The sequence below is a fragment of the Balearica regulorum genome, chromosome 20 (assembly GCF_011004875.1).
Source record: "Balearica regulorum gibbericeps isolate bBalReg1 chromosome 20, bBalReg1.pri, whole genome shotgun sequence".
NCBI lineage: Eukaryota > Metazoa > Chordata > Aves > Gruiformes > Gruidae > Balearica > Balearica regulorum.
In genome coordinates this window covers 6,592,741-6,620,447 of record NC_046203.1, presented here as the reverse complement: position 1 = coordinate 6,620,447, position 27,707 = coordinate 6,592,741, and the positions used below count along the sequence as shown (strand labels likewise).

The 27,707-nt window shown below is 50.7% G+C and overlaps 1 protein-coding gene across 6 annotated transcripts; it reads right to left on the bottom strand.

Annotated features, from left to right (window-relative positions):
• Positions 1-571: 571 nt before the first annotated feature.
• Positions 572-27,594, bottom strand: SH3GLB2 (SH3 domain containing GRB2 like, endophilin B2). 6 transcript variants are annotated; one of them, XM_075772005.1, is made up of 12 exons: positions 27,193-27,584; positions 18,817-18,958; positions 18,349-18,477; positions 16,994-17,127; positions 16,411-16,503; positions 12,170-12,232; positions 7,798-7,821; positions 4,782-4,871; positions 4,170-4,270; positions 3,671-3,685; positions 2,793-3,057; positions 572-2,018 (listed from the first exon to the last, which is right to left on the bottom strand). In XM_075772005.1, exons 1-12 carry the CDS (start codon positions 27,253-27,255, stop codon positions 1,911-1,913), a joined length of 1,227 nt encoding a protein of 408 aa, XP_075628120.1. In that variant the 5' UTR covers positions 27,256-27,584; the 3' UTR covers positions 572-1,910. The 6 variants fall into 6 exon arrangements, with proteins under 6 accessions (XP_075628120.1, XP_075628121.1, XP_075628122.1 ...); XM_075772006.1 differs by lacking the exon at positions 3,671-3,685; XM_075772007.1 differs by lacking the exon at positions 12,170-12,232 and having other exon boundaries at positions 27,193-27,558.
• Positions 27,595-27,707: the final 113 nt, after the last annotated feature.

Here is a 27,707-nt window from a genome sequence, read left to right as displayed (position 1 = left end):
CATGACGTGATTTCCCCATTCCCTTTCATTCGAGTTTAACTGTAGGAAAACTGAGTACTATTGCTACGCTACACAGCGCTTCAACAGCTGCTTTTCCCAGGAGTTCTTTCCAAGCTGGGTGCTAGGGACAAGGCTTTAGGATTTTAAATTAGCAGCAGATCTAGTTTCCATAACAACAAAAAAAGTCTGTTAGATCTAGAATAGCACTTCCAGTCTCTCCGCAGCTGAAGTCATACTGCTGCTCTATTTTTGCTTCAGGTTAAGGAGGAGGTGTTGTTTCTTAAGAGTTCCTGAATCTGTACTACAACTGAAATGTGTCACCTGGGAAAGCAACTGCAAGACATTAACAACCTTAAGGCCTGGTGGGAGTTTCAGCTGGGAGAGGAAGGATGAGCAGCTTTGTTTTGCTTTTACTCAACGGCTTCCCCGCCTGGGACAGCACAAGAGCCCAGCTCCCCCACCCTGAGCTGCTTCCCGCTGCCTCCCTGCCAGCGCTGCTCATCCATGCGGTCTGCAATCGCACGGCAGGGGAGCATGGGCAGCCCCGACCCCATGCAAGACACCGAGGCAGGTCAGGCAGTTTGTTTATTGGCAAATAAGTGCTGAAAACCATGAGCCCTACATACACAGGTGCTCAGCGCCCTGTTACATTAGAGTGGTCACGATACCGTCGGGGAAAGTGCAAAAGATCAATAAACAAGCAAAGTTAGTTCTGACATACCGAGGGGAAGGTAGTGAACGCAGAGCTTGGTGCAGGTGAGTTTCTCTTCCATCCAGCTTGAGTGGAAAATGAGTTACACAACAGTGGAAGTCCTTTAGGTGAGCTCTAGCTAAAAAGCTCATTATAGGAATCAAAGCCATACACACCTGAGTGCTCCCTTTGAGCTAAACCAGCATTTCACCGAGGGCAGCCTGGATTGTTTAGTGCATGTTTGGCCAAGAATAGCTCGTTGTTGGAGATAACACAAGTGGGACTATCCCGTGCTGTACTAGGATGCACCAAGTCTGTTCACTGCTGAGGGGGGAGGGGAATTACTAGTTAAATCAGTGATCTCAGGTGAAAATAAAGTCAGGCTAAAACATGCCTGGAACAGACACACCGAAAGAAAAGCCTGGACAATTAACACGGGGCGCAAAGCTTGTAAAAAGGCTTGTAAACTCTTTGCAGTCCAAGAGCAGTTTCTCAGAGGAAATGCAAGCAAGATGCATGGTCCCTTGCACTGAGGTTTGATTTTCAACATACAGACACTATTAGGTTGGTCTTCTCAAAGAAATTTCCTTCCAGCTTCAGGGGACAGTTGAAGCCATCAGGCACCACGATCGCTCTTGGAGAGCCTTGCATTACTGTGCTCCCACAGATGAGCAAGGTGGATGGCTTTAACAGGCTCTTAATTCTTAAATTCTGCTTCCCTATCTTAAGAGCTAGAACATGTCAGAGGGGTGGGATGCTTCCCCACTGGAATGCTTGATGGTTTGACTCAGGCAACTCTACTGCTGAAGAAGAGAGAGGATGGGAGGGGCAGACAGGCACTAACCCACACCAGACACAAGGGAAGGGTAACTTAACTCCGTGAGCAGCTGCTGAGGGAAACAGCTTGCTGGCCCTGGCAAAGCCACCACGATAAACAAGACTAGGGTAGGGTAGAAAAAAGTAATCAAGGAATTTTGCGCCATCAAGACTAACCTCAAAGCAGGCTGCACTAGTAGGTTAACGAATTCAGTCTTGGTGCCATCAGCCCTTTCCCAAAACCTCACCGTAAGAGTTTTACCACTTCTTTCCCACAATTCCCGTATTAGCAATGGAGTGTCAACCCTGAAGAGAGCAATGGTCTCGGATGAAGAAATCCGCGTTAGAAGTGCCAGGAGATGAGGGGTGCTTTCTGCTTGTACATTCTTCTTGCTGGAGACATTTAACTTAACAGTTCCAAGTAAGTGACAGGAACTTTCCCTTTCTGATTCCCTCTTTCCCCTATGAGCCAGTCTGGATCCATGCCTGGCAGGCTGTACACAGTGATCATCTGGGGAGAGAAGGCAGCGTTAGACAGGACCTTATTCTGCAGATAGAGCCCCAAGTTCAGTCAGGTGGGTACTGAAGGAACAATAATTCCTGAAGTTTGTTTAGCCAGCATCTGTGCCCTTTCCCTGGAGCTACGTGCAGCCTTCATAGAAGGATCTACAGAAATCTGCCCAGCGACATCCCTGTTGCCTTCTCATTCTCCAAATTGACTTAAGGTATTTTTGCATACAGGGCAGCATGGTATTGCTATGTCATCCCTTCTGAATACAGAAGTTCAGTCAACAAAAAGAGTCTGCAGCTTGCTGGTGGATGGCTTTAACAGGCTCTTAATTCTTAAATTCTGCTTCCCTATCGTAAAAGCTAGAACATGTCAGAGGAGTTGGGTGGGATGCTTCCCCACTGGAAGGGAAAGGAAAAAAAAAAAATTTCCTTTTTTCTCAGTATGATTAGACCAGGCCTCCAGCCTCCAGCCAGCAGCTTATCCCACTGCTCTCAGATAATGTAGCTGTATTTGAGGGTCACGGTGAAGACACTGAGTATCGGGGTATTTTGTTAGCTGGATACAGCTAGACTCCAACAGGAATTCAAGAGTTATTGGGGTGATGTTCTTAAATAGCAAATGGCCACGAGCACAAGCTCACTGCAACTCAGTGGATACTACTATCATGGAAAAGGCTATCATCAGTTCCCTAAAACAGGGTTAGAAAAAGTAACCAAAACCTTGCTGAGCATGAATGGGCATCAGCCAAATTCAACGGAGAGGAAAGCGACCAACCTCATCTGCAAGAAGTGCCAGCTCAGTGCTGTCAGCTGCTTCGTAATCGTAGAGGACTCTGGCCTTCCGTGTCCCGCTGGCAGGAGGCTTGACTTCATTTGGGTTCAGTACACTCTCTGCCACAGTATTGGGCACCCCACCAATCGTGGGCACAACCGGAATGGTAGGCACAGCAGGGAGTGTGGCAGCAGCAACAGCTGGAGGAGAGGTAGCAGCTGGGGGAGGAGATGTGGATTCTGCGTTGCCTACGAATGTGCCTGAAAATCTTACACAGAAGAAAAAAACAGTTCAGTAAGGCTCTAGTATGAGTAACCAAGAAAGAGCTTGTTCTTTTAGTAGTTACACTGCAGAGATGATGCTCAAGAGTTCCAGCTCACAGCTGGAACACATCTACACTGCCCTTTGAGTGGGGAAATGCACTCAGTTCTCAGGTGCTGAGATTATGCAACAGGTAACGTTTGCTTATTTTGATTCCAGTGTCCTGTTACAGGACTGGCAGCTAACTTCCAGAGTACGAGACTGAAGCCAGAGAGGGCTCTGGGCAGGCACCACTCTTGGCTCTGCAGCTGTTTTACTCGGTCCATTGTGCTGAGTCCTTCCCCTGCTCTCACATGGTTTGTGTTACCTGTTTAGTCTGCTAGTTCTTCAGGAAAGGGACAGTCATTGTTGCTGTTAAAACAGATGCCACAACTGGAGGCTCCCAGGCTTTGTGGACTCTCTGGACAGAGACAGTAATGGAGCTTGGTCTCGTTTATCTGTACACCCTCCTCTGCACTAAGGGAGTGCAGCTCTGGCCATTGTTGGCCTTTGTAGCGAGTCCGCAGAGACTCCAGAGTTTGGCTGAGGTGGAGAGCTCTTAGAGCTGTGCAACTACTTACATTTCTCCTTTGGAGCTGCAAGCATGGAAAAGAATGGAACAGGAGTAGTGAGTGATCATGCAGAGGCAACAGCCCCTCCTGGGTCAGGCCACCACACTGATGTGACAGGTTAACAGACAAACAGCCCTGCCTGTGCCCACGGGATGTGCAGCCAGCAGCACAGAATTAGTTACTGCTGCAGCTGAGCACACTCAGGCTTGCTGCTTGGCAACAGGAATTTGTCTCCCATGCGATTTAACTAATTTAGAGGAAGAATGTTTGAATTCTCATGGCCATCATGCTTTGAGATGAATGTATAAACCCCAGATGAATCCAATGGCAAAGCCTGCTCTAAATGCACTACCACCGGGATTAGTTTAAGCTCAGAAGCTCTGTCAGCGCTTGGAAGGGGCTTTAAAACTTCTACCCGATGTTATGACACCGGATGGGGAAGGAGGCCTGAGCTGGGGGTAGCCAGGTAAGTAACCCTTAGAGAAGTAAAAGCAGCCTCTTGTCTCACCTGCCCAGTTGCTTCTGCAGGTCCAACATGTACTGGTAACACTGAGCATAGTAGTTGGTCTGAGACTCCACAAACTCGTGGAGACAGCGCAGATGATTCACCTGGAGGAAGAAGGACCGAAAGCAGGTCTGTGAGTTTGGATGCCAGGCACGGGAACTCTCTTCCTGCAGCTTCTACCTACCCCCATGGGAAGCAGACATGTGCAGGCCAGTATTTAAGAGAGTTACTTGGTTGGCTTGAATACACTAATTCATTAAATTTGGGAATATTGCGTAGGCCCAAGGGCGATCTTGGACAGGAGGCTGCTCACGGCACTCTAGCCATACCCGTGTGGCTAGTCCACAGCTCTAGTGAGGGAAGAACAATTTTTTCTGGCTCGGAAGCATTTCAAGGACTGCAGGTGTCACCTTGGCACTGCCTACACATGCTTCATTATGTCTTTAGTTTGCACATTCCAGGTGTTATAAGGAGGTTGCTGTCGCCTCCCAAGTTATGACCTCTTCTACCCCTGCTACCAGTGCAGGGCTCCAGCAACCTCTTGGCATCCTTCAAGAAAGGAACCAGGAGTCTCTGTGGTCCCTGTCACCCCCCCAGTTACCTGGGAAGACTCACATGTGTGCTGCTGATGCCCTCCAGCAGGAGACGTGTCACCTCTGCCTGTCGATCAAACTCAGTCTGCGTGAGCCTTAGCTCGTGTTCCGCCTGCAAAGAGGATAGGGGTGTTCAAGCCAGCACAAGGAAAGGACCCCTGTTCTGCCTCTTCCAGGGAGGGGCAACGCTCACCTCCTCCACCAACCCCCCCTTTTGGCACTGAGACAAGTGTGCTGTTGGCTTGGGAGCCAACACACGCACACATGTGAAACTGAATGTCAGGCACGAGACACACTGGGTGAGGATCCCAGAGGCCTCTGGCTGTATTTCAACTTCATTCCTGCTTGATCCTACATCGGATCACTGCAAGTCGTGGAATGGCAGTTCAAGATGGATGCATCAAGCTAGGAAGCTCCTACTCCCACAAGACTAGAACATGAAGATGGAGAGGCTTTGTTAATCTTGTGGTGTGTGGAAAGCCAGTCCCATGCCAGCCCCTGTCCTTTTATTTATTGCCTGTTGTAGGACTCTGAGAACTGGACAGCCAATGCTGCTCATCAGTACCTGTCCCCGGCAGAGGTAACACTGGAAACAGGACAGTTCCATGGTCAGCATGACTATGAGTCTGCTGCAAAACACAGTTGTGCAGCTCTGATAACCCCCTCTCTCAGCCTAGAGGCACAGGAATGTGACACCCTCCCTAAGTTTCTCTCCAGAGGTGTAACTTTTGCCAGTATCCTTTTTATCATTGCAGAACAAAGGCTGAGGCCAGGGAGCATTTACCAAATTGCTGTTACTAACTACATCTCTCCACAATGGAGATGATAAACATCCTGATCAAACTTCTACCCAAGGTGGTTCCTTATTTTGAGCTCGGAGGAATTAAACAGTGGTTAATAGAGGGCAGCTATGCAGCAGACATTGGGAATTCAAAGACAGACTGATACTGGAGACCCTATTTACTGAACAGACAGAACACCTCTTCCCCCACCAGCAAACAGTGTGTTGACACTAGGGCAGCTTTGCAGTACCAGAATACCCAGGTGGGTCCCTGCAGAGAGGAGAGCTCTCCAACAGAGGTGTTGGGGCAGTCGGGTGCTCTGGTGCCTGCTCTCCCGTCCCTGCTGCTGGAGGCAAAGGCACATTTGTTCTCTCTAGCATGCATGACTCCTTAACACCAAGTGGAACATGCCAGTTCCCTCTTAGGCTGTGCTGTGATGGATAGCACAGAAGAGCGATGTCTGCTCAGCTGGAAGGAGAGGAGTGTGGGTTCTGTGTCCTTTTCCCCTTCTCCAGGAGGGCGCAGGAAGCCGGGGCTGCCCGCCTCGGTGCAGTGGTTCCTGCACGGCCCTAGTTCTGCGACAGAGCTGCTTTTGCTGCTTTGGAAGTGCCCTGATCGCTCCAGCACAGGAGCGACTTGGCTGGAATTGACCCCAGAGAGCTAATCCAGACAGGCTGACGGTCTCGGAGCACGGGTCGCATCACTGGTGTTCCTGAGCAGGGTCACCCCAGGGGAGCCCCAGCCTTCTCAGCAGGACGAGCTGCTGCGGGCCATAACATCTCTCATCTGGTAACAGCATTACCGGTACTGTGTACAGCCAGGCTAGAACAAAGAAACGCTTTGACTGTCTTTTAATCAGATTTGTCTATTTTAAGCTACAACTGATCTATTTTTTTGCATCTTCTGTATGAAAGGCTTTATTTAAAGGAGACAGGGGAATGTAACAGGAAATACCAGTGCAATGCCTTACTAAGCACCAAGAGATTCTTGCTCCAGTGAGCTGAGCAGAGACTTCAGTAGCAGCAGAGCTCTTGGAAACTTGTGACAGGCAGCCCCGGCTCCATTTGGCACAGCCTGAGATTAAACACCTTGCCCTTCCCTGCTAGCTTGGAGCAGTTCCAGGACGTAGTTTCCTATAAAGCCAGCACCGGAGTGTGACCTGGGAGGTCCCTTCCAGTCTTGTGCTTCTCCAAGACACAGAGAACTTTGAAGTTTACTGACATACCTTGGTCTATCCAACCAGGATAGACCAAAGATAGAGGAACAGAGCCTTGCATGCTTACTGCTGCCAGCTTATTTCTTTGAGGAACTGAAGGATTTAAAGTACAGGATGAGCTGGTTCAAAAAACAGCCAGTCTGCTCTGACGATGCATTTAGAGTAAGGCAGTAGTAGGTTGCTATCATGCACAGCATGCAGGAACATGCCATTCTACCACCTTGCAGTTCAGGCTTAGGCTAACATCTACTGGGGGCATTTGGGGTATGAAAGGCAATAGGATCCCAGAAGGTGTCTCTGGAAGCTCTAAACCATGCTGGAGCCCCACACAGAGCTCACCCCAGTCTCTAGTCCACTAGCAGCCCTCCATCCATCTTCATGGACAAGTCACACTCCCCTTGGGGAACCCAGAAAATAAACAAGATCTGGGGCTTTGCCTCCATGGATCCACTCAGAAGGGAAAGTGCAGCTCACCCAGACAGAGTCAACTCCACAACAGGCTCCAAACTTCCCACCCTCCCTCCTGACAGGGCTGTTCCCTCCAGCTGGGGCTATTCATGGGAAAACCCTCTGTTCTTGCTTCAGCTCTGATCAGAGCTCCTGCTCAGACCCCAGAACAGGCAGGCAAGGGGCTACTAGAGGCTGATGCATGGCACATGCAAAATCGGAGCAGGCAGGGCCTTTGCCACAGGAGCAGAACTGAATTGCATCACCTCTGCTCCTGTCACACTGATGCAGGGCTCTCAGAGTTGTCTTTTATTACATACACATGAACGCACGCCTGGTTTGCCTAGGAAGTCTCTCACACCTAGGTGCAGCCAACCAGCCCACGGGGCAGGCTCTTCCCAAGCCGCTGTCAGAGTTGCACTGAACCGTACAGCTGCAGACTCGGGGCTGGGGCTGACAACAGCAACATCCCACTGATCCTCCCCGCACGTGTGCAGGCACACGAGCAGGAAGGAGGCCGCAGCACCCCGCCACCCCCTAAACACCACCAGCACGCCCAGAAGGTTTGAGCACAATTTCAGCTGGGTACTTACTTTTTCCACCTCGTCGCTCCAAAGCTGTAGGGGCCACAGAGCAACAGGAAAGGAGATCAGTGTTGGAGACGTCGAGAAGCACTCGGCATTAACACCAATTGGCAAAGACGCTCCCATGGACACAGCAGCCCAACTCCGGGGACAAGCTAGCCCTTCACCCAGCAGCAGCTGCCAAATTGATGCCCCTTCCCCTCATTCTTGCACCCTCGAGCTCAGTTTCACAATGGGGACAGCTAGTCCATGCCACCAGAGCCAGCAGCACTCCCTGTTACAGCAACCGCACTCAACAGGCTCCAGGAAGAAAAGGCTTAAGCAGCAGAGCCCTCTGAACAGCAAGGGTTACTTTGCTGAAGCCTGCAGAGGGTGAAGGACAGCCCTTCTTTTAGGATTATAGAAGCCCACAAACAGCACCTGGGAACAGCCGTGAGCTCAAGCCGGACAGAGGCCAGTGTTCCTCACCCACTGGTCTGGAGAGCTCAGGTTAATGGGATCAGAATCCAGCCAGTCTGCACAACCACAGGCACGTTTAGCTACAGGGAGGAGGAAGCAATGGCTGGATGCTGCCTTTGAACCAGGCAAAACATTGTGCTGCTCCTTCCTACTCTCCTCACCCACAGGGGCACATTTGGGGCAGCACAACACTGCCAGCTGCTTGCTGGGATCTGGCTCCAGGACATGAAACAACTGACAGCAAAAATCAAGCACAGCGATGGGAAAGGGAGAGAAGAGGTAGAAAAACACATTGAGCCTTCCCAGAGGTCCTCAGCTTGGCCTTTCCTCAGCAGACTACTCCCTCAGCCCTGGCAACATGAAATCACCCTGGATCAACTGGAACTACACCTGCCTGCCAGCAACACCCTAAAGCAGTGGGGTCAGGGGGAGATGGCCTCTGAGGCCCTCAGCTTCACCCTCTGATGGACCTTTGCAGATCAGGGAACTTCACCACTGCACTGCTGAATTTGCACTGCAGGCACCTGGGAGCCTCATGTGGGATGCTGTGGTGTGGGAGGGAGAACACGCTCTGCTTAGAGCCAGGGTCTCCCAACTGAAGCTTGTTGCGGTCTGCTCACTAGCAGCTGCCCTCAGGTGGGCTCTGGTAGCCACAGGTGCAGAGACAACTTCACCAGCCAATATAAGGAGCACCCGCAGCAGCTGCCTGCACTGGTGGATTGAAGCAGGAGGGTGTTTTGCTAGGCTCCTTGGCTTGCTGCCTGCTCCTGTTTGGGTTTCTGCTGGCCTGCAGCTCAGCTCCTGTTCTGTGGTATGTAGCCTGATGGGCATCTCTTCTTACTTGAGTGGAGTTATTGTGGCTGGTCCCCTTAGGACTGCAGGCTGCCCCTGTGCAGTGCACTGAGCCCAGTGTTTTCTGTGAACTTTCAGTGGATGTTTTGTTACTGCAAATCAGAAACTGGCTCAAATGAGGTCTGGGTAATTTCAGCTGCGTGGGGGATGTAAGGCCCTTCCCTTAGACTAAGAGTTCCTGCTCTGGAAGGCAGATGGTGGGAAGATCCCTATAGGCAGCTGAGAAGCAGGTCCTAGCCTGAACTGCTGCTCTGGCACAAGGCCTCTGTCAGCACATCCTCAGGTTTTTGGAGGAAGGCTTGCTGCAGGGGCACTGGGAAGCTTTCACTCTGGCCACAGGTCTTCCTACTGAGATGCTGTAGGTGGTACTTTAGCTATTTCAGGCCCATTTAATTGTTGTAGTACCCATTGAATTTGTAGCCAGATTTGTTTCCCTTCTGTTGGCCTTGCTGCACCATCGCCAGGCATGACCCTACGGTGCTCTGGGGTCTCCAGCTTTGCCAAGATCTACCCCTGGGCTAAGGCACTATGCGGCTCTAGTCAGAAGTGTTTCAGGCAATTCAGGGCACAGAACAGGCCATGATCTGCACCTGTCTCCCTCCACCCCAGCTCAAGCCAGAGGAACCCTCTTTAAGGTACTCAATATATTTTTCTTGGAATCGTTCCTAGGAGTACAGTGCATGGCAAGTGGCAGGGTCTGAGGGAAAGGGATATTCAGGCTGGCACAGCCCACGTACATTTTCTTACACAAAAACAAAAGGTCAGTGTGGGAGAGAGGAGAAATGGCTCCTCAGCCTCCAACTCATACAAAACAAGGGAGGTGCTTCTTTCCAGGTGGATCTAATTCCATCTAAGCCCTCCTGTTATGGAAGGGAAAAAAAATCCATAAAAGCACCATGTTATCCACCTCTCCAAAAAACCAGCAACATAAATTTAGAATCCAAAAGAGCCCTGCTGAGGGCATGTGGTCCAGGAGAGAGCTGACCTGTTTGCTCACCTGTAAGACAAAGTTGTGACCTGGGCATAAGCAATCCCTCCCTCCGGAAGGGAGCAGAGCTCAACAGCAAGGCGAGCAGCAACCACTGCTCTATGCTGTCAGTACATACTAAGACTGAAGTAGCACAAGGACTCTGGCCTGGAAGAAAAGCAGAGCAACAGTATGAAGGGCTCCTACCTTGCTGCAGCGCCTGACCCCTCGGGATGAATGCTGGGATTAGAGAGCTTGTTGTCCTGCCTGCACAGAGCTGGGGAGCAGTCAGGGCTCAGCCTGTGTTTTGCTAATTAGAGATGTCAATTGTTATTAAAGTCATCCCTGCTAGTGCAGCTGGACTTCAGGTGGCACTTCAACCACCAGTTGCAACCTCTGAAATAGTTTTGGAAGCCACAAGAAGCACTGCTGGCTTGGCCAGCAGGTTTCCTACAGGCACCTCTGGTAGGAGGCCCTGCTGTGCAACCATGAAATGGGATTAAATGATCAGTGCTGGCTGCTCACCCAGAGCAAATCAATCTCCTAGAGCCCTGCTCTAACTGTCCCATACCATCATCACCGCTATCTGAGCTTTTCTAGCAGAGGTCTGAAGAGGGACCACTGAACTAGGCAGAGGTGTGCCAGGGTAGACACCTGTGGGCTAACCTCCCCCAAAATCTATTTCTCTCCTGTGTTACTCTGCTTGGTATCTGCTCCCCAGAACAGCTTTGCAATGCAGCAAAAGCAGATCAGCTTGCAGTTTGGGGATGACTACACATGTTCAACTGAGCATCTGGGCACTCTGCAAGATGCTAATGCCTGTTGTGCAAATGCTTGCCTTCAGGTCTGCTTTAGAAGCCCTCAGGGAACGATATGGCCAAATGAGAGCTAGTCAGACGCAGGGAAAGCCCAGTCTCTCTCTTCTGTTCTCCTAGAGCTCAATTTTAGTCCATTATTGTGCTGTCCTGGGAACAAAACTTTCCAAGGGAGAAGCCAGAGCCACAGGCTCGCTGCTAGTTGCTGTGCTAGGAGAGACAAACTGAGCAATTGCTACAGCATCACCAGTATCAGCTTCTTCTAAGGAGTCTCATCACTGGACCAGTTACCTATGGAAATAGTTTTCTAGCTATTGTGCAAAGCTATTTCTGATCCCAGCATCGCTCTCCAAGAAGGTCAGGACAGATCCCCGTGGGAACTAACACTGATGCTATCAGCTCAGACATACCTCTTTTTCCACAGGGGATGGGTTGCCCATTAACCAAATCCAACTGGTTTCTTTGCTAGAAGGCTGGGCTGTCCTTTTTCACATCTGCAGATCCCACTCCCCAGCCCTTCCACTCCCGGTTTAGTCTATTAACAGGCATCAGTGTTGTTCTGAATGCTATTTAGGAAGCAAGATGATCAGTTTTCAACATTTTAACGAGAAATGTGACATTGTGCAATGGGGAGCCATGAACACAGCACAGAAAGTCAATTGCTTGACCACAACCACTCAGTGCAACACAGTAGAGATGCAACAAGCTTATTCACCCACCCCCAGCGCATCTGGCTGTGTAATGGCCATCAACAGACAGGCCCCAAGATGAAAGGAAAAAAAATTGACCTCTATTTGCAGAATAGACAAGCCTGCACTGTCAGCCTATTGCATTACTGACACGCTGGGTGGCAGAAAGATTCCTCCACCTTTGCTTCTCTTGACCAGCTACAAAACCTCTGAGCACCAACACTGCAGTACTGATCAGGCAGTTACACTTGTGACATTGCCAGTGTACAGCTGGATCCATCCAGAAGGGCTAGCCTTTGAGGTTCTTTTTCAATTGCTCCTCTAGCAATAAAAACACTGTCAGAAGATTCTCACTAAAAATGTAGAAATAGATTGGCAGAGAAACTGGAAAGCAAATCAAGCAGCAAAAGTGCCAGACCCTGACCATGCACCCTCACAGGGGTGAGCTGCATCCTTAAGGTTGAGTCAGAGGAATGCTAGGCAGCCCATGTCACATTAAAATGTTGAAAACAGCAGAGCAGTAGGGCTGAGTTTAAGTCAGGTGAAGAGAGGGGCAGGAAGAGATTGGAGAAGCAACATCTAGGAGGAGGCAATCTTACCGCTGATGCGCTGGCGGAGAGAACGTAATTACGAGGTCTAGTCTCCTGAAAGTCAGGCACAGCCTAGTGGGGGGAATAGAGTTTCATGTACAAGTCACGCAGAAGAGTCGATAGTCGGGCAATGGATGGAAGAAGGGACTAGTGTTTTTTTCCTGTCTGTGCTGGGAGCTTAGTTCAGATTCTTATGGGATGTCAAGAGGGAGGTCTCCCAGCAGTCTGGGCAGTGGTGTGTGGAAGCTCTCCCCAGGTGGAAGCCAGGCTTGTGCAAGAGGAGGTGGACTGGCTCATGCAGTCATAGCCAGCACTTGAATAGCAGATGTTTCTACTGTTAGAAACTCTGCCTGTACTTAGAGCTACCCGCTCATACAGCGGCCAGTTGGAGTGGAGATGAGACAGCACAATCTCAAATGCATTTCCCATTCCCTTGCAGCCAGCAGGTTGCTCATGTCATGTTGGCTCAGTCCAGCAGGCAGGACCTTGTTTCCCCTTGCTTCTGCCTACAGTCCTAGAAGCGCCCCTGTACAGGGCCTTGTCCTTAAAGTGGGCATCTTTACTAGCATCAGAGCATCCTTTCCACAGTGTCTTTTAAAGAAACACTTTTACTTGTTCTTACCCTCACCAAGCCTCTGGGCATGTTTCCTCCTAACACTCAGATCTGCTATTTTCAGTAAGGGGCATGGCTTAGCCAAAGCAGATCTAGTCCAAAGCCTTGCTGTTGCCAAAGGTAGTGTATGAGTTTTCCTCTCAGAGGTCTGAAAACCTCCAAGCCACCTTCTCCATAGCTAAACCTCTGCCCTGGGGCAGGAAGACTTAAGCACTCTGGAGGTTTTACTCATGGAAAGTGCAAGGGATCCAGTCCATCCCCACAAGGATGTGGGCTCACTATCACATAACATGGTCTCTCTGTTCAGCTAAGCTAAGACTAGGCCTCCTCCTGGGATGGCCTTTGGCTGTAGCATCACCCAAAGAGATAAGTCAACCAGCTAGCTTATATCAGGACCATTACACTGATGCAATGGATCAGGACATCCTCCTGGCCAGCCTTTGCTGTGCAGTGGGTTGGTTTGCAAGGCTGACACACAAGGCAGCTGTAACCCAGCTACGTTGTTAATCCTCTTGGGCCCCACACTTCTTCTCCCAGGTTAATCTCCTTGCAGCTCACCCAGATCTACTTATACACGCTGACCCGATTTGCTGGGCCCTGAGCAGGCTGCTGGAATGAGTGGCCAGTGTGTGGAACAGCAGTCAGGCAGTCCCAACAAGAAGAGATTTTTTTTTTTTTAAACCATTTAGGAGTTTTGGGGATGGCTGGAGGAAGGAATAAGGAGGAGTGATTCCTATTACAAGTCAAACCTGAATATAGGGAATAAAATGCACCAGTGAGATTTGAGGCCAGCACAACAACTAGGCCTGACTCTTCCCTGTGGAGAGAGGAGATGTTTCACAGAAATAGCTTCTTATGCTTTTGTTTTGTTGGGTGGTTTTTTTTTTTTTTTTTTAAATCAAGAGCAACTGAAGAAACCTCTCCTCCCATTCCCTGGTCTCCAAAGAGTCCCAAAACTAGTCATAGCATATGGGATGAAGGAGGCAAGCTCCTCTTGCACTCCTACGCATGGACAAGTTGTATTTGCAAGCAGTGGTCAAAATGGACCCACCTCCCTCCCCCTTCTGCTCCTGTAATGGGGAAAATGGGCAGAGCCCTGGAGCCTGGGGGACAGAACAGCACCACAATCAGATCAACCTGCCTGTCATTGTCTCTGGACTGTCTCCCTTCCAGGAGAGGGACTTGCGACCCAAACTGACCTCCTCCTGCCTGCAGCCAGAGGACCCTGAGTGGGTCTTTACAGGAGGCCTCTCTTGAGCACTGCTTGCAAGCAGCGTTGATGGAACTGAGTGCATGCTCCAGAGGGGCTGCAGGCAGCTGACAGACGCTCCCATCTTTCTGGGGCACCTTCCCCAGGCAGCCACAGCCCTGACCACACTCAGTACATGCTCCAGGGCCAGTCCCAATGGGACAAGGGAGGTAATGAACTTTCATTTAAAATGGGAAAGAGACAATGAGAGGTGTTGAAGAAAAAAAAAATCACAGCACTGTTAGCACAGTCAATACTCACATCTCCCTCACACTGAGCAAATTACAAAGAAACAAAACAAAAAGGTTAGTAAACAAAACAGCATCAACAGGAAGGACAAAGCACGAAGTCGGAGGGAAATGCACAAGCCCAGACACTCGAACAGCAGCTCACAGGTCTGGGCAGCAGCGCACTTGGAGGGTCGGTCACGAGACAGAAGCTGTGGGAACACAAGCTGGCACTATGGAGGGGAAGAGCAGCAAGAGAGTAGTGAGCTGGGAGAGGTGTGATACTTTAGGCCAGTTGGGATAGAGAGGTGTGACACAGGACTCCAGGCATGTTACAGGGAATGTTGTGTCTAATGATGAGCTCACACACCTAGAGCAGAGGCAGCAGTTCTTCCCCCCCTCCCTGTGCTGGGCACTTCCACCTGTGCCTGGTCCTCTATTAGTCCACGAGGCACCCTGAGGCCAGGGACCCCACCTTTAAGCTAAGCTGGGTGAGATGGGTGCCCACACTGGATACAGTTGCTCTCCTGTTGTGTGATCTCTGTTTCAAAGAGGGAGAGGGGCTGAAATGTGCCTTGGGGTGAACACCCTGGAAAGCTGGGACCAGCTCTGCATCCTGCCTGGGATGTTCAGTGGGAAACCATGCTTTTCTTTTCTTGCCCCAGGGAAGTCCCTCACCCGAGGGTCTGTGTGCAGGTGAGAGGCCTTGGGATCACTTCATGTAGGCAGCAAGGTAGAGAGGGAGGAAGCGCAGGAGGTATCTGAATTCCTGCTCTGATTTGAGCTTAAAGCAATGGCCACCACTTCCCACTGAGACTGGGGGCACCATCCCCTTCAGAAGAGGAATCAGGGATCCCTGAAGTTACCTTCAGTGGATCTGGGTGACCTGATTGATGAGAGAAGGTTTTTTTTTTTAAAAGGGCAGCTATCAGTTTTGTTCATGGCTTTCCCACATAGGCCTGAACACTCTGTTAGACCTGCTGGTGGAGGCTGCTGAGCTTAGCACAGCTTCCCCATATGGCATGCATGCAGTTAGAGCTGGAGAAAAGGGAAAACACCTGGGAACTGGCCACCCAGGGAGCTGCAAGGCCAGAGGCCCAGCTGAGCAGATGGCTAAAAAAATGGGCTCATGGCAGGGCTTCTAGGCTGGTATCCCTGACAAGGAATCCTGCCTATTCTGATTGCATGTTTGCTAGTTGAGTTCCTGGCCCCAAGCTAGAAGCAGAACTTTGCCATCCTGTAGTGCTCTGGCTGTTGGCACAAGGACTTGCCATCTGCTTCAACAAGGCCCTCCACAGAACCCATCAGTGCCCAGCGATGTCCTCTCTGCCTCCTGCCACACTGCCCAGGAAGAGCCCAGCTCCAGGAGACACCTCAGGCCCAGGGAGCACCCTGAGCTGACATGTCTTGTCAGCCTCAGACAAGCACTTTGAAGCGCTTGTCCCCATCGCTGAGGCCTGTAGACAGGGACTCTGGCTGATTTGCCAGTCCCTTCTGCACTGCTCTGACCTGGGAGCTTTGCTAGTTTACTTGCCAGGATTTCCCCAAGGCCAGAGGGCAAGACTAGCCTGTAACTAGACAGCACCATGAATTAAGTGAATAGAGAGGCTGATGGAAGGACCTCTTGGTAGACAGTTTGACCCCGGTCACCCCTTACAGGCTCCCCTGGCACTCCTGCCTGGGGAAAACTGAGTTGGCCTAATCCTAACTAGTCTGAAAGCCTGGGACTGCTGCAGACCCCCAGCATGCTTTTCCCTTGCGCACCTCCCAGCTCAGCTCTCTCTTGGCTTGCTTTGAGATCCCCAGAGAAACTTAGCAAGTCCTCAGAAGATGCAGCCTATTAGTTACTAGCACAAATCATCCAGCAACTACTATCAATCAGGAGACAGGAGCCTGGGTCAAGTAGAAGTTTCCAGACTTTGGAAACTAAGAACTATTTGTTTCAACAACTTCCCCATGAGAGGACATCTGAGGAACAGGCGCATGGCTCCTGTTCCCACTTCCCTTGCATACCAGACACGGAACACCCCCACCCATGCCTGCCAGAGCCAAGACATAGTAGGGCAGCCTAATTTTTTGTCCAGAGAACATGTGGCATTGCTCATGTGAGCCAAGCCCTGGGGCCAGAAGGACAGTGAGGGGAATGAGGGAAAAAAGTTACCGCTGCTTTTGCCTCGGCAGCTTTGGCTTTCTTCAACCTGGCTTTGCAGGCATCCAGATCCAGGCGGCGGTTCTGCAGGATCCTCCGCTCTTTCTGGAAGGGACAGAAAATGGGATAAGAGCAGACTGCTTAGGAACTGCTGGGGGGGTGGGGGGGGGGGGGGAAGGGACAAGGTATCATCTAGGAATCAAATTTATTTCCTCAGCAAAAAGTGCTAGTGAGAAAGAAGCAGTTGCTATGTTCATCTCATTAGCGAGAGTTTTGGGCCTGGCTGCCAGGGACACAGGCTAACCTTGTGCAAACAGGGCAGCCTATGGTGAGGTGGTGCCCACTAAGCTGCAGGAGTCAGGAAAGGAGTTACCTTCTTCAGGCACATCAACTGACAATCCTTCCCTGCTGCAGGGGAGCCTGAGCAGATCTAGCATTGGTGTTTCCCTATCCTTGTATTCTTCGAGGGGGAGGTACAGAGTCCTCCCTTCTCAATAGGGAAGGAAAATGAGTTCTTCCAGCACTGTCTCCGTCTCCCCCTGCTCTCCTTGTCCCTGGTGACATGAAGCTTCCCCTTCCCTGCTACCGTACTTACAGATATGGTTCGCCAATCCCCTTCCAGGAAGTTGCGCAGTGGGGTCAGGAAGTTGATGGAGGCAGAGTGGATGAAGTCCCGTTCTGCTGCACCTAAGCGCCTTTGAGTCTCTCCAACTTTTATCAAGGTCTTCCCTGCAATAACAGGAGCCTTCAACTCCAGGAGAAACCAATTAACATTGTGTTGGCTTCAGCCAACTCACCCAAAGCTACCAGGCTCCAGTGTTGGGGGCCAAAGACACAGTGTACCCTACCTGGACAAGGTGATCATGCCTGTACCGCACCAGTCTCAGTCCTAACTATAATCTGCTTTTAGCCTGAGGCCTCTTTTCAGCTGCTCCCAGTGCAGCTTTGATCTTATCTATCTTCTGAGGCACTTACTCCACTGATGTCCTTTTACTGCTCCACTTGCTTGCGCAGAATGATCTTTCTTTGCCTCATAAAAGAGGCACAGGAACAGAGCAGCAAATTAAAAAGCACCAGAGCAGAAAAAATGAGTTGATTAGGCAGTGCTGGCTGTAGATGCAGTTGCAGCTGTTCTGCCTGTAACAGGAATCACTATTGAACAGCTATTGATTTGGAGAGCAGTAACAAAGCTCATGGCAGAGGCAAGGACAGCTGGAAGTTAAGGCTGTGCTTCTGTGCAGGTCTGCTGCTTAAAGAAGCCCAGAATTCCCCAGGAAGGGGCAACTGTTAGGATTTAAGAGCAGAAAGATGTACTGTGTGGTCAGGAGGGGCCCTGTTGAGGCTTGTAGCCAAGCACCAACCTTCTGAAGTCTGTTTGCCTTTTCTGCTGGAGAAAGATTTCCGCCCTCCACTTGCAGGACACAGTTAAAGGATGGTTCTTCTGCTCAGAGCCTAGAGAAACTATGTGCAACTAGATACCACCTTAGACTAAAAATATGCTCAAACTGGACAAAGCTAAAGCTGTTCACTGCAACTCCCCGTTCAGGCTAGCTTAGAAAACCACAGAAATAGCACAGAGTAGTTTCTGCCTCCTGTAACCTGTTCCACCAGCTACCCTGGATCTGTGTGTCTCTGTTTCTTCTCTGGCTTTGCCAGACCCCAAGGAATGGGGAGACCCCTGCCCCTTTCCACCCCCCAGCATGGAGGATGCTTTGCTGTGGAGTAAGACTGACTTCCTACTCCAGGTGGGCTGTTTGTTTCCGTGCTAGAGAAGACCCTTCTCTGGCATCAGCTTTGACACACGAATAGGCAGGTTGCTGCAGGGGGAACAGGCCAACCTGCCCCCTTTGAGAGGCATGCTGTGGAAGTCTTAACCCAAAACAACAATGGGGAATGTCTCTTAGGAAGGGATGGATTCCCAGGGCTTTTTAATTAGCCAGGCTGACTTACCATAAGGTGTCCCTGGCCCAAAGTCATTAGCTGCTTCTGTCATGTACTGTGCCAGCAGTTCCCCGTTGGTGACCCGGGAAGGCACCTTCCGGTCAAGCTTCTCATAGAGGAATTCTTCTACTCTGGCACCTGGAATGAGGATGCCACCAGCGGTTACAGGATGGAGGATGAAGGAAGAGCCCCTGAAACTGGCGTTTTGGGTGGCCCACCCCATGCAGTCCTCAGTCATGCACTGGATAGCACTGGGAGAAGGTGTTCCTTCCCCAGCCCTCAGATGCACTGCCAGGCTGTGCAGGGCAGCAGCCAGTCATCTCTCAGGTATGCAGGGAAGGAAGGACAGGTCCTGCAAAAACAGGTTTCTTCCAACCCAAACTCAATGGAACAGGGATCTCTGCCAGAGGACATGTCTTTTAACACTGAGCTGCAAGTGATAGTTGTCCTTCGAGCATTAGCGGAACCTGGACTTACTAGGGTTTGGCTGTAGCAGAACCTCAGTCTGACGCAAGATCTTCTCTGTCCAGTTCTTTGTGGAGTCTGCCCTGGCCAGAAGGTTTTCAAAGTGAGCATCTAGTTCGGTCTTCTCAGCCTGGCCCAACTTTTCTTCAGTAAACTGCAGGAAGGAGGCAGTCATTAGAAGCAAAATTACAGTGTGCTATAGAGCTATTAAGAGACACTGAGGCTTATTCTGTTTTCTGCATTCATCTTAGTAGAGCTAAAAAGCCTTCAAGGTGTCATTCTTTGATCCCAGGCATCTTTCAGGGGAAGAGGGCAAAAATTTGCCCAAGAGTAGAACAAGCTTTGAGCTAAAAATAGAGGCCGGGTCCAAGAGGTGTTCTGGTATAAGTAGCTTTTAATAAGGTCTAGTACAAAAATACTCTAGTTGTGATGAATCTATTTAAATGTGCACATGGCTTCCAGTACTTCATGCAGGAGAGCAACAGACATCCTTCAGGTGAGGCAAGACGCCAACTCCCTTCTCCTCCTAACCAATTCTAGGTCCTGCAAACCCAACGGGATCAGGAACGCCACTACCACCTTACAAGTCACACTTTCTTCTCATCTTATTAGACAAGCATGTTTACATCATCGGTTTTTCTACAGGGCTTGTGAGTGCCCTCTGACAGCCATCAGCCTGACAGTGTCCGAGCGCTGCCTCCCAGCTCACCTCCTGTCTTGCTAGTAGGGAGCTGGCAACTGAGCGTCTGAGGTTTAAGAAGGCTTAAACTCAGGATTTAGATAAAAATGCTTCCAGCAAATGACTCTTCCTCTAGGACATGCCCTGAAGCAGGGTATTGAAGGAATTGAGAGAAATACGACAACGTCTGACTTCTCTCAGCACTCAGATTCATACTGGCAATGGACTCGCCCTCCCTCTGTGGTTCCTTTTAAGTTTAAAATTAGCAGCAGGGAAAAGCAGGCTGTGCAAGTCTTCAGTGTTTTCACACTGGGCAGTGACATCTGACAAGCAAGATTTGTCAGTCTGGACATGCAGCATCAGATGGCCTGGACACCCCCCATTGCTTCCTTGGGGGATTTCTGAGAGAAGAGCCCATTCCCTCTCACGCAGTCCCCATTTTCCACTCGCTCCTCTCAGTGAAGTTGACAAACTTCAGTGTATTTTTAAGCACAATTTCCTGCTCTTGACAGAACCAGCATCTTGCTGGATCATACCAAAAGACCCCTTTTGACAGCTATGCCACTTGGGATGCTACAGAGGTTACATTGTTCTTTTAGCCCTTGTTGCTGAGCTCTGGTGCCACTGTTGTTATCAGACCATGGTACTGCACAATACCTGGTACAGTCAGCTGCCAAAAGATCAAAGCCTGGCTAAAACTCATAGATTAAACACAGCTCCTGTCCAATCTGCCCCTTGTACCTTTTCCTCTCCCCTCCCCTGTCCCACAGCTCAGCTCTAGATGGGCCAAGATGCCTTCTCCATGGGGTTTTGGTCTGGTGCCCGCTGCCCCTCCTGAAAGGCTTTGTGGCACTCTCTGTTCCTGTGGCTGCCCAACAGCCCCAGCTGCATGCACATCCAGTACAATGCTGGGAACAAAGTGAGATAAGGAGCAAGCCCAGAAACAGCACGGGATGCAGGCAAACAGCCTAAAGGAGTCCTGTTACCAGCCCTGCGCAAATGTTACTAGATGTCCGAGATATACAAGCCCTGGAGGTGTGTTTACACAGTGACCTGTTTGGGCAAGATTCAAGCTAGAGCCAGTGATCTGCTTTGCTGGATGTCAGTGGTGACAGATTCTCAACTGCGAGGACAGTCACAGTCCCCCCTCCTGCAGCCCAGTGGGGACACAGGACTTGCAGCCATGCATGACCAGGGGATGCTTCACTAGTCTCTTCCCCAGCACCAGTAGCCCCTGGTTACTGGCACTTATGTTCAGCTCAGTCTTGCCATGGCCCCGTGGCTATTGCTGGACATGGCTAAAAGCAGACTCAAGGTGAGAGGGTGTTTGTATCGCTTTGTACCTAATGCCTATGATTGTCTTTGGGGGATACACACGACTATCAGACATGCGTGACCGGCTGAGGCTCTTTTCCTCCGTCACTGTTGGAAGCCCAGGGTTGTTTTCAGACTCTGCCAGGCTGGGCTGAGTCACTGCCATGCAGCAAACTGGGGCTTCCCAGGTATTTGGCACCAATTCTTGAGTCATCTGTTTAAGAGCTTTCTTAAACAAGCCAAGAATCTTTGATGCAAGCATAACGGTCTCCCTCGCCCCCCTTTCCCATGCAGCTTTCTGAGATCTCATCTCACTTTCAATTCCAGCTCTTCTTCCTTGCAGCTTAGACTCTCCTGCACTAGCAACTGCCCTGGAGCTTCAAGCCTAAACCCAGTTTCGGATCAGCTGAATGTAGTCAGCTTTTTACAGCATTGCTGCAGAGTCAGATCACTGCTGAAGCCCTCCAGCATCTCCACAGCACTACTGCCAGCCTCTTGAATCACTCCAGCTCTGGGGTCCTTTGCTATATTCACAAGTGGCACCTACAAGCATCACCATCCTTTGTGGCTCTTTTCAGTAAGCCAGCCCTTTGCCCAGTGCAGTGGAATAACACAGGTCATTTGCACAGCACTTGGCCAGGGAGCGGCCAGGACTCAGTCACTCAGTTCTTATCTCAGGTCAGGCACTAAAGCTGTTTGTCTTGCAAGAGGGCTGAGGAAAACACGCCGTGGTCACTGCAAGCCTAGGCTATGCCAGAAGGGGAGGATGGGCAGGAATCTCAGTTGCAGCTTGTGGCTCCAAAGGGTCAGGACAGAAAACAACCTCTTATTCAGACTTTCTTTCAGAGTTGGAAAGCAAGGATGAATGTCATGAAGTGGGTGCAAGGGCATGGGAGGCTGTAGCTCACACGCTGGGAGACTGTTACTCCATTTACACATAATTCCCTTAGTGTGTCCCTCGCCCCTTCGCAGAAGTCAGCTATGTGGCAGAGCCCAGTTCCAGGCAGAGCCTCAGGGCAGCTGGTACCATCTCATTGCAGGCTGCTGCACGGGGTGGTCCTTTCCTCCCCTGTACCACACTTCTCCCCCCTTGTCTGCGCATGGGGAGTCACTGATACAACTCAACTTGACCTCTAATGTGACTTTTTAGATGGATCAGAGAACTCACCTGACTTCACAACACTATTGGGAACATGCCGTCAGGTGCAGGGGAGAGCAGGACCACCTCTTGCAGAAGCAGCTTGCAGTGAGATCAGATGAAGCTTCTCATGAAAGCACAGCCAGCAAAGGAGATTAGAGGTAAGTTACACCACCTTATCCTATGAGCTGGTTCTTTCTCATCTCTGGTGCAAGTGGAGATCTGAGCTTTCAGGTGGCAACAGATCTCAGCTGCTGATCCTCTCTTAAGTGGCTGCCCAAGTCAGTGTCCCCAGTAAAAAGCAGGGTAGAACAACAGCAGTTTATGAAGTCTGGCTACTCAAGCATTTCAAGGAGAACTCTCCCAGAAAGGACTTCTGTTCCTAGGAATTTGTCTTCATAACACTCACAGAAATTATTTTTCCTTCCCATTGAACAGATATAAGATTTCACTGTGAGGCTAAGAGATGCAGGAGAGGAGACAAGCTGATCATACACTCATGCCTCCTGACTGCAAAGAGAGATTAAAAATACTTTGCCTCTTGCTGCTCCTGGACTAGAGGCATTAGTGTCTTTCGCAGCACCAAATACTCCAGACTGCCAGAAATGGGAGCATTATTTGGTTTTATCGAGTTGACCTACAGGCTTGGTGCATATCCACCCAAGAGATGGGTGAGAGTCAGGGTGGGCAGTTGCAATGCCTGAGGAGAACCTCCACCCTGCTGTGGCAGAACTACTCCCATTTGTTTTCTAGAACCTGATAGTTGGATCAGCAGCTCTGTCCTGAACCAATTCCAGGATCCACATCTGGGATCACGTGCCGGGTCATGGCACTGAGAGGCTCCACTGATCCTGCCCTGCAGGAAGTGTCCCTGCAGCTGATCCAGCTGAGCACCAGTCCCATCTTTGTACCGAGAAGCCGATGAGGTGATAAATAATGCAGGGCAGCCTTTTGTCGAGCACTACTCTCGCTCTCCAGGAAGAGGAGAATCATGCTGCATTCCAGGGCATCAATAATTCAGCCAAAGGTTGGGTTTCCTCCGGGAGGCTTGGCTGCCCAGCAGAAATGCCAGATGCATTATCAGGGCCTGTTTGGGCAAGCAGGCTGACAGATCAGGAGAGCAGCACTTGAGCGACAGGCCCAAAAGAAGCAAGACCATCCTGGACTGCAGTTAGGGCAGCTGCCTGCGTCCACAGCTTGTGGGGAGACTCCCATTTCCCCAAGAGAGTTGGCAGAGACTACTGGGGTGTCAGGAGGGTCAGCAAGTAGTGCTGGGCTGGATGGGTCCCTCTGCACTACAGCTACAAAATCAAAAAGGCTGTGCCTATAGCCCTAGAGACTTAAGGCCATCAAGGTTAGGCTTTAAAATAGCACACGTATTGTTTTCTTTGCTGAAAGCATTAGCACCTTTCTCCCCTTAAAAGTGAGGGCAATAAAATCCCAGTGCTCTCACTGAGTTATACCAACACCGCAGCTGTTTTGCACAATGCAGCATGAGTTGACTTGTGTATCTTCCAGGCTTATGTGATTGATTTCCCCCCCCCTCCCCTCCAGCTGGCCCAAGCCTGTATGCAGTGAGCTCTGATGGGGTAGCTACAGCCTCCTTGCAGAGGGTCTGGTGGCAAAGTTCAGGCCCTTGTACCACTTGCAGGGTCCCCAATTTTTCCAGCTGGACATTACTTGTGACTTTCCACCTTAAATCATGAAGATCAAGCCAGGGCCAGGAGTCTTAAACCAGGAATAGTCTCCAGCACCTGCCAGTAATTTGGGCAACTGGATTTTTCTGAAGCTTCCAAACAGCTCAAAATGCTCAGGCAACCTTTGCTGTTTTGGTGATCAGAGGCATAACAGAATCAGTAGAGACAAATCTACCTCCCATCTTGTACAGGGTTGCATTAGGAGAGAAGCCATAGCCACTCAGTCAGCATCTAAAAACTACCTGAATTTCAACTGCTCTGGACCGGATACAGAATATGCTTCAACTATTTGGTCACCAGGAGTCAGGAAAGCTAAGCTGTGAGCCAAGTGAAACTGTGCTAGAGGACAGAAGGAAGCCATTAACAGGACAGCTTGGTTAACTCATGAGCAAGGCAATTAGGAGAAGAAAAAAAATATTGCCTTCATGGATTCACAGGCGTGTTTTAAATGGAAACATGCTCTGGCCTGTACTTCTTGCCTTCAAAACCCTTTTCTTAAGTCACCTCCTATTCTCTTGACTTTTAAGGTGTCCAACAGCCAAGGTATCAAGCCCATAAAGGTCAGCAAGTAGAGAGGAAAAGCCTTTTATCACCAGAGTTGAGAGAGACAGAGGAGTCTGTCTCTTCAGGAGCTTCAAGATAGAATAAGTCAACCTCTAGGTGCTAGCGGTAATTACATTAGCTAGTGGGATAAGCGCCCAAAATCTGTACTCACGCTTGGGCAATTTCACCCAGAGCCAGTTTACATCAGAACTGACAGGAGACAGACACCTAAAATTATTTCCAGAGATCTCAGAGAGCCTGGCTTGCAGCCTGTCTAGAACAGAGACATCCAATGTGTTACCTTTGGAAGGGGAGTTGCCAGTTCTGTAGGGAAGCTGGAGCTGTTAGCATAGCTTCCTCTGCAGAGGTTTGGGATCAAACCCACTTACTGATAACTGGAAGGTGCAGCTGATAAAAGAGAAAGGCCTTCTTCTTCAGAGAAGATGAAGAGCATGACCTGTTTAAAGTATCTCTGCATGTGACAGAGCTGTGTGCTGCATCCCCTCTGAGGATGCTTACTTGATGGCTGTGACTGGTGGTGCAAGTGTAAATACCGCACATCCACGAATGGGATGCCAAATCCTACAAAAGCTCTTTATCCTTGCAGCTGCCCAAGCCTAGAAGCTTGTTCTCCACTCCCAGGGTAGTAGTGCTGACCACCGCCTCTCTCCTCTACTTCTACTCCCTGTTTTGTTTTTCCAAAAAACATAAGAGATGCCATGAAGCCCACAGGGCACTGCTGGGTCAGGGAGCCACGTACACAAGCCTGGTAAGATAGTTATGTTTATACAGTTGCTTTGTCACAGCCACTTTTGTCCAGCTCCTGCTGGAGACAGGTACAGGATTGCCCGCCCAGGAACACACAAGCCCTTCAAGCTGCCTAGCTTCTCCTCAGGTAGGAGTCCTGCTAACTGGTGCCTGAGCTAGGAAAAGCCATATAAAGGAGTGGTTTTGTTGAGGTTGGTGGGGTTTTTTTTGGTTTTTTTTTGGTCATGAGTAAGGTCAAGCCTAGTCCAAAATCCTTCAGCCAGCACCTACGTTATGTTGTATTTGACAAATTTCAAACCAGGACTGGTGCTGCCCTAAGCATCAGGGAAGCCACCCCTGAGGTGGTGTGCTGACCATGCTCTGCCCCCTTTTCCACTCACTGAGCAATGCTACAGCCCTTCTTCCAGTTTGAGTTAAGCTCTTGTGTGTTGGCCAGACATCTCAGCCAGACAGCAATAGCTAATGCTGTCTGAGTGGCACAGCACATAATGGCCAGTCCATTTATCTCGCAGTTGCTGCAGTTCCAGTAAAACCTCACTTTGTTAAATGCCTGGAGCTGAAGAAAGCATCTCCAATGCTATAGAAAACTGAGCTTATTCTGAGCAGGTCTTATTCCCCTTCTGGAAGATCTGCTGTGCTAAAGAGTGCTCAGACCCAATCCTTACTGCTACAGCAGACCTCCGCTCTCGTTTGTGACTCTTAGTGGAGCTAGGGCAGTGCTCAGCCACACTAGCAGCCTGAGTCTACAAGGACAGCCCAAAAAGGCCTAATTCCCCCAGCAATTACATCTCAGAAAGTGGTTTTCAGCCTCAGCAATCCATTTCCTTCCAGTCTCCCCTCCTTACACAAACACCTGCATACTGTTCACAAGTACCAGTGCCCATTTTGTTTCAAGAAATTACTACTGTAATTAGTCATATGAATATTCATATACGAGATTATGTGGAGTAGGTGTAGCAGGCAGAAGCCACTATTTATAAACGCCTCCTTGCTCTGGAATCACTGTGTGCAGACACTGTTCCCATGCCTGTCTCCTTCCTACGCCTTGAAGCAAAAACGCTCTTATCAGAGGCTTACAATAAGGCTTCTAAACATAAGATTTCTTTACAGTATTTCTTCCTTTCTTCTGCTACCAAGGTCATTTGCATGAGAACAGCATCTTTAAGTTTTCCATCTGCTCCTTATTTTGCACCTGTAGTTAATATCTCTCTTTTTCATAACATATGACTCATTGGCACAGTTACAGGAGGTGATATCTGTTTACAGGAGACCAGTTCCTAAAAGAGCCAGAATTACTCCACTGCACAGAAGGTTTGGAACAGGACAGCACTGCTCTGTTTGCTTATCAACCCCCACACAATAGATGGAACAAGAAGCCCAGTCACTGGCTGGACTTCACTTTTCAGGTAGGATCCCAACCAACTCTGACTTGCCTCTCCTATCCTGCCCAACCAAGAGCAGATTTCCAGTTGTTGTGCCCAAGATGCAGACTCAGCAGCCACATCTCACCACCCGATGCACGTTTTGCTCCTCACGGCTAGCCGAATTTCTTCACAGCCCCAGGAGGTCAATGCATCCCCAAGCAGCTCCTGATCTCAAGTTTGTGAGGGACGGTCCTGATGCTGTGTTAGCCCACCGAGATGATACGTGCCCAGGCTGAACAGCTTCTTCCCATCGCTTTAACAGTACTGTGTTTTGTCAGGGCCCGGGAGCCACTGCGACCTGCCCTCCCAAGGGACCAGAGTGCAGCTGATCTGCAAGGCCACCTCTACCACATCTCCCTAGCAAAAGGGGTGCAGTTCCCTGATGGCTCTGGGCACAGCTAACTGAACAGCTTTTTGCAAGATAAGCTTTTCTTTAAGAACAACAACCACTGGGCAAGCAACATGCTCTCCACACTCCTCTTCCTCCCTGCTCAAGTCAAGGTTTTGGTCAGGAGCACCTCTGGGGCTGTGTGCCGCCTCAACCTTTACCAGGCGGTCTCACCTCAGCAGCATGACGGTTTAGCTTAGCTCCTGCTCGGGGTCATTCAGCACCGCTCGGAGCCCCCAGCGGTGGCTGCTCCTGGGGGGGGGGGGGCAAGACTAGACCCAGGAAAAGGCACCGTGTCCGTGCGATGGGAGGGAGGCAGCGGGAAGACGCTGCCGAGGGAAGGCCCGGCAGCCGCAGACGAGCCCCCAACCAGGCCCGAGCTTCCCCCACCTCAGGCGGGCGCCGTTGCCATGGCGACGCGGCCCAGTTCTCCTCACCTGCATGGCTCGGGAGAAGAAGACCCCCGCGTCCGACGCCAGCTTCTTCACGTTGAAGTCCATGGCGGTGCCGGGAGCCGCCTCCGCCGCGCCGCGCCCCCGCTGTCACCGCAGCTGCCCTGCGCCCGCCCTTTATAGCGCCGATCGATGCCCTCCTCGAGCCGCCCCGCGGCCTCTTAAAAGGGCTGCGTGTCACCTGCGGGGAACGCCCGGCGCCGAGCAAGCCCAGCGGACAGCACGGAGGCAGGAGGGGAGCGCCGAGCCGTACCGGCAGTCTGAGGGAGTCTGGCCCCCTCCGGGGAGCGCCTCAGGCGGCGGGGGCGCGCGGGACGGGCGCGGCCCCTTTAAGCGGGATCGGCGGCGGCTGACAGCTCCCTCCGCTGCCGCCGAATGGGCGTTCGCGCCGCCTCCCCGTCCCGTCCCTTCCCCTCGCCGCTCAGCCGCACTCGCCGGCGCATCCTCGAGCCGGGCCCGGGGAAGTGTCCCGATTGGTGCGCCGGCAGGCAGCTCGCCGC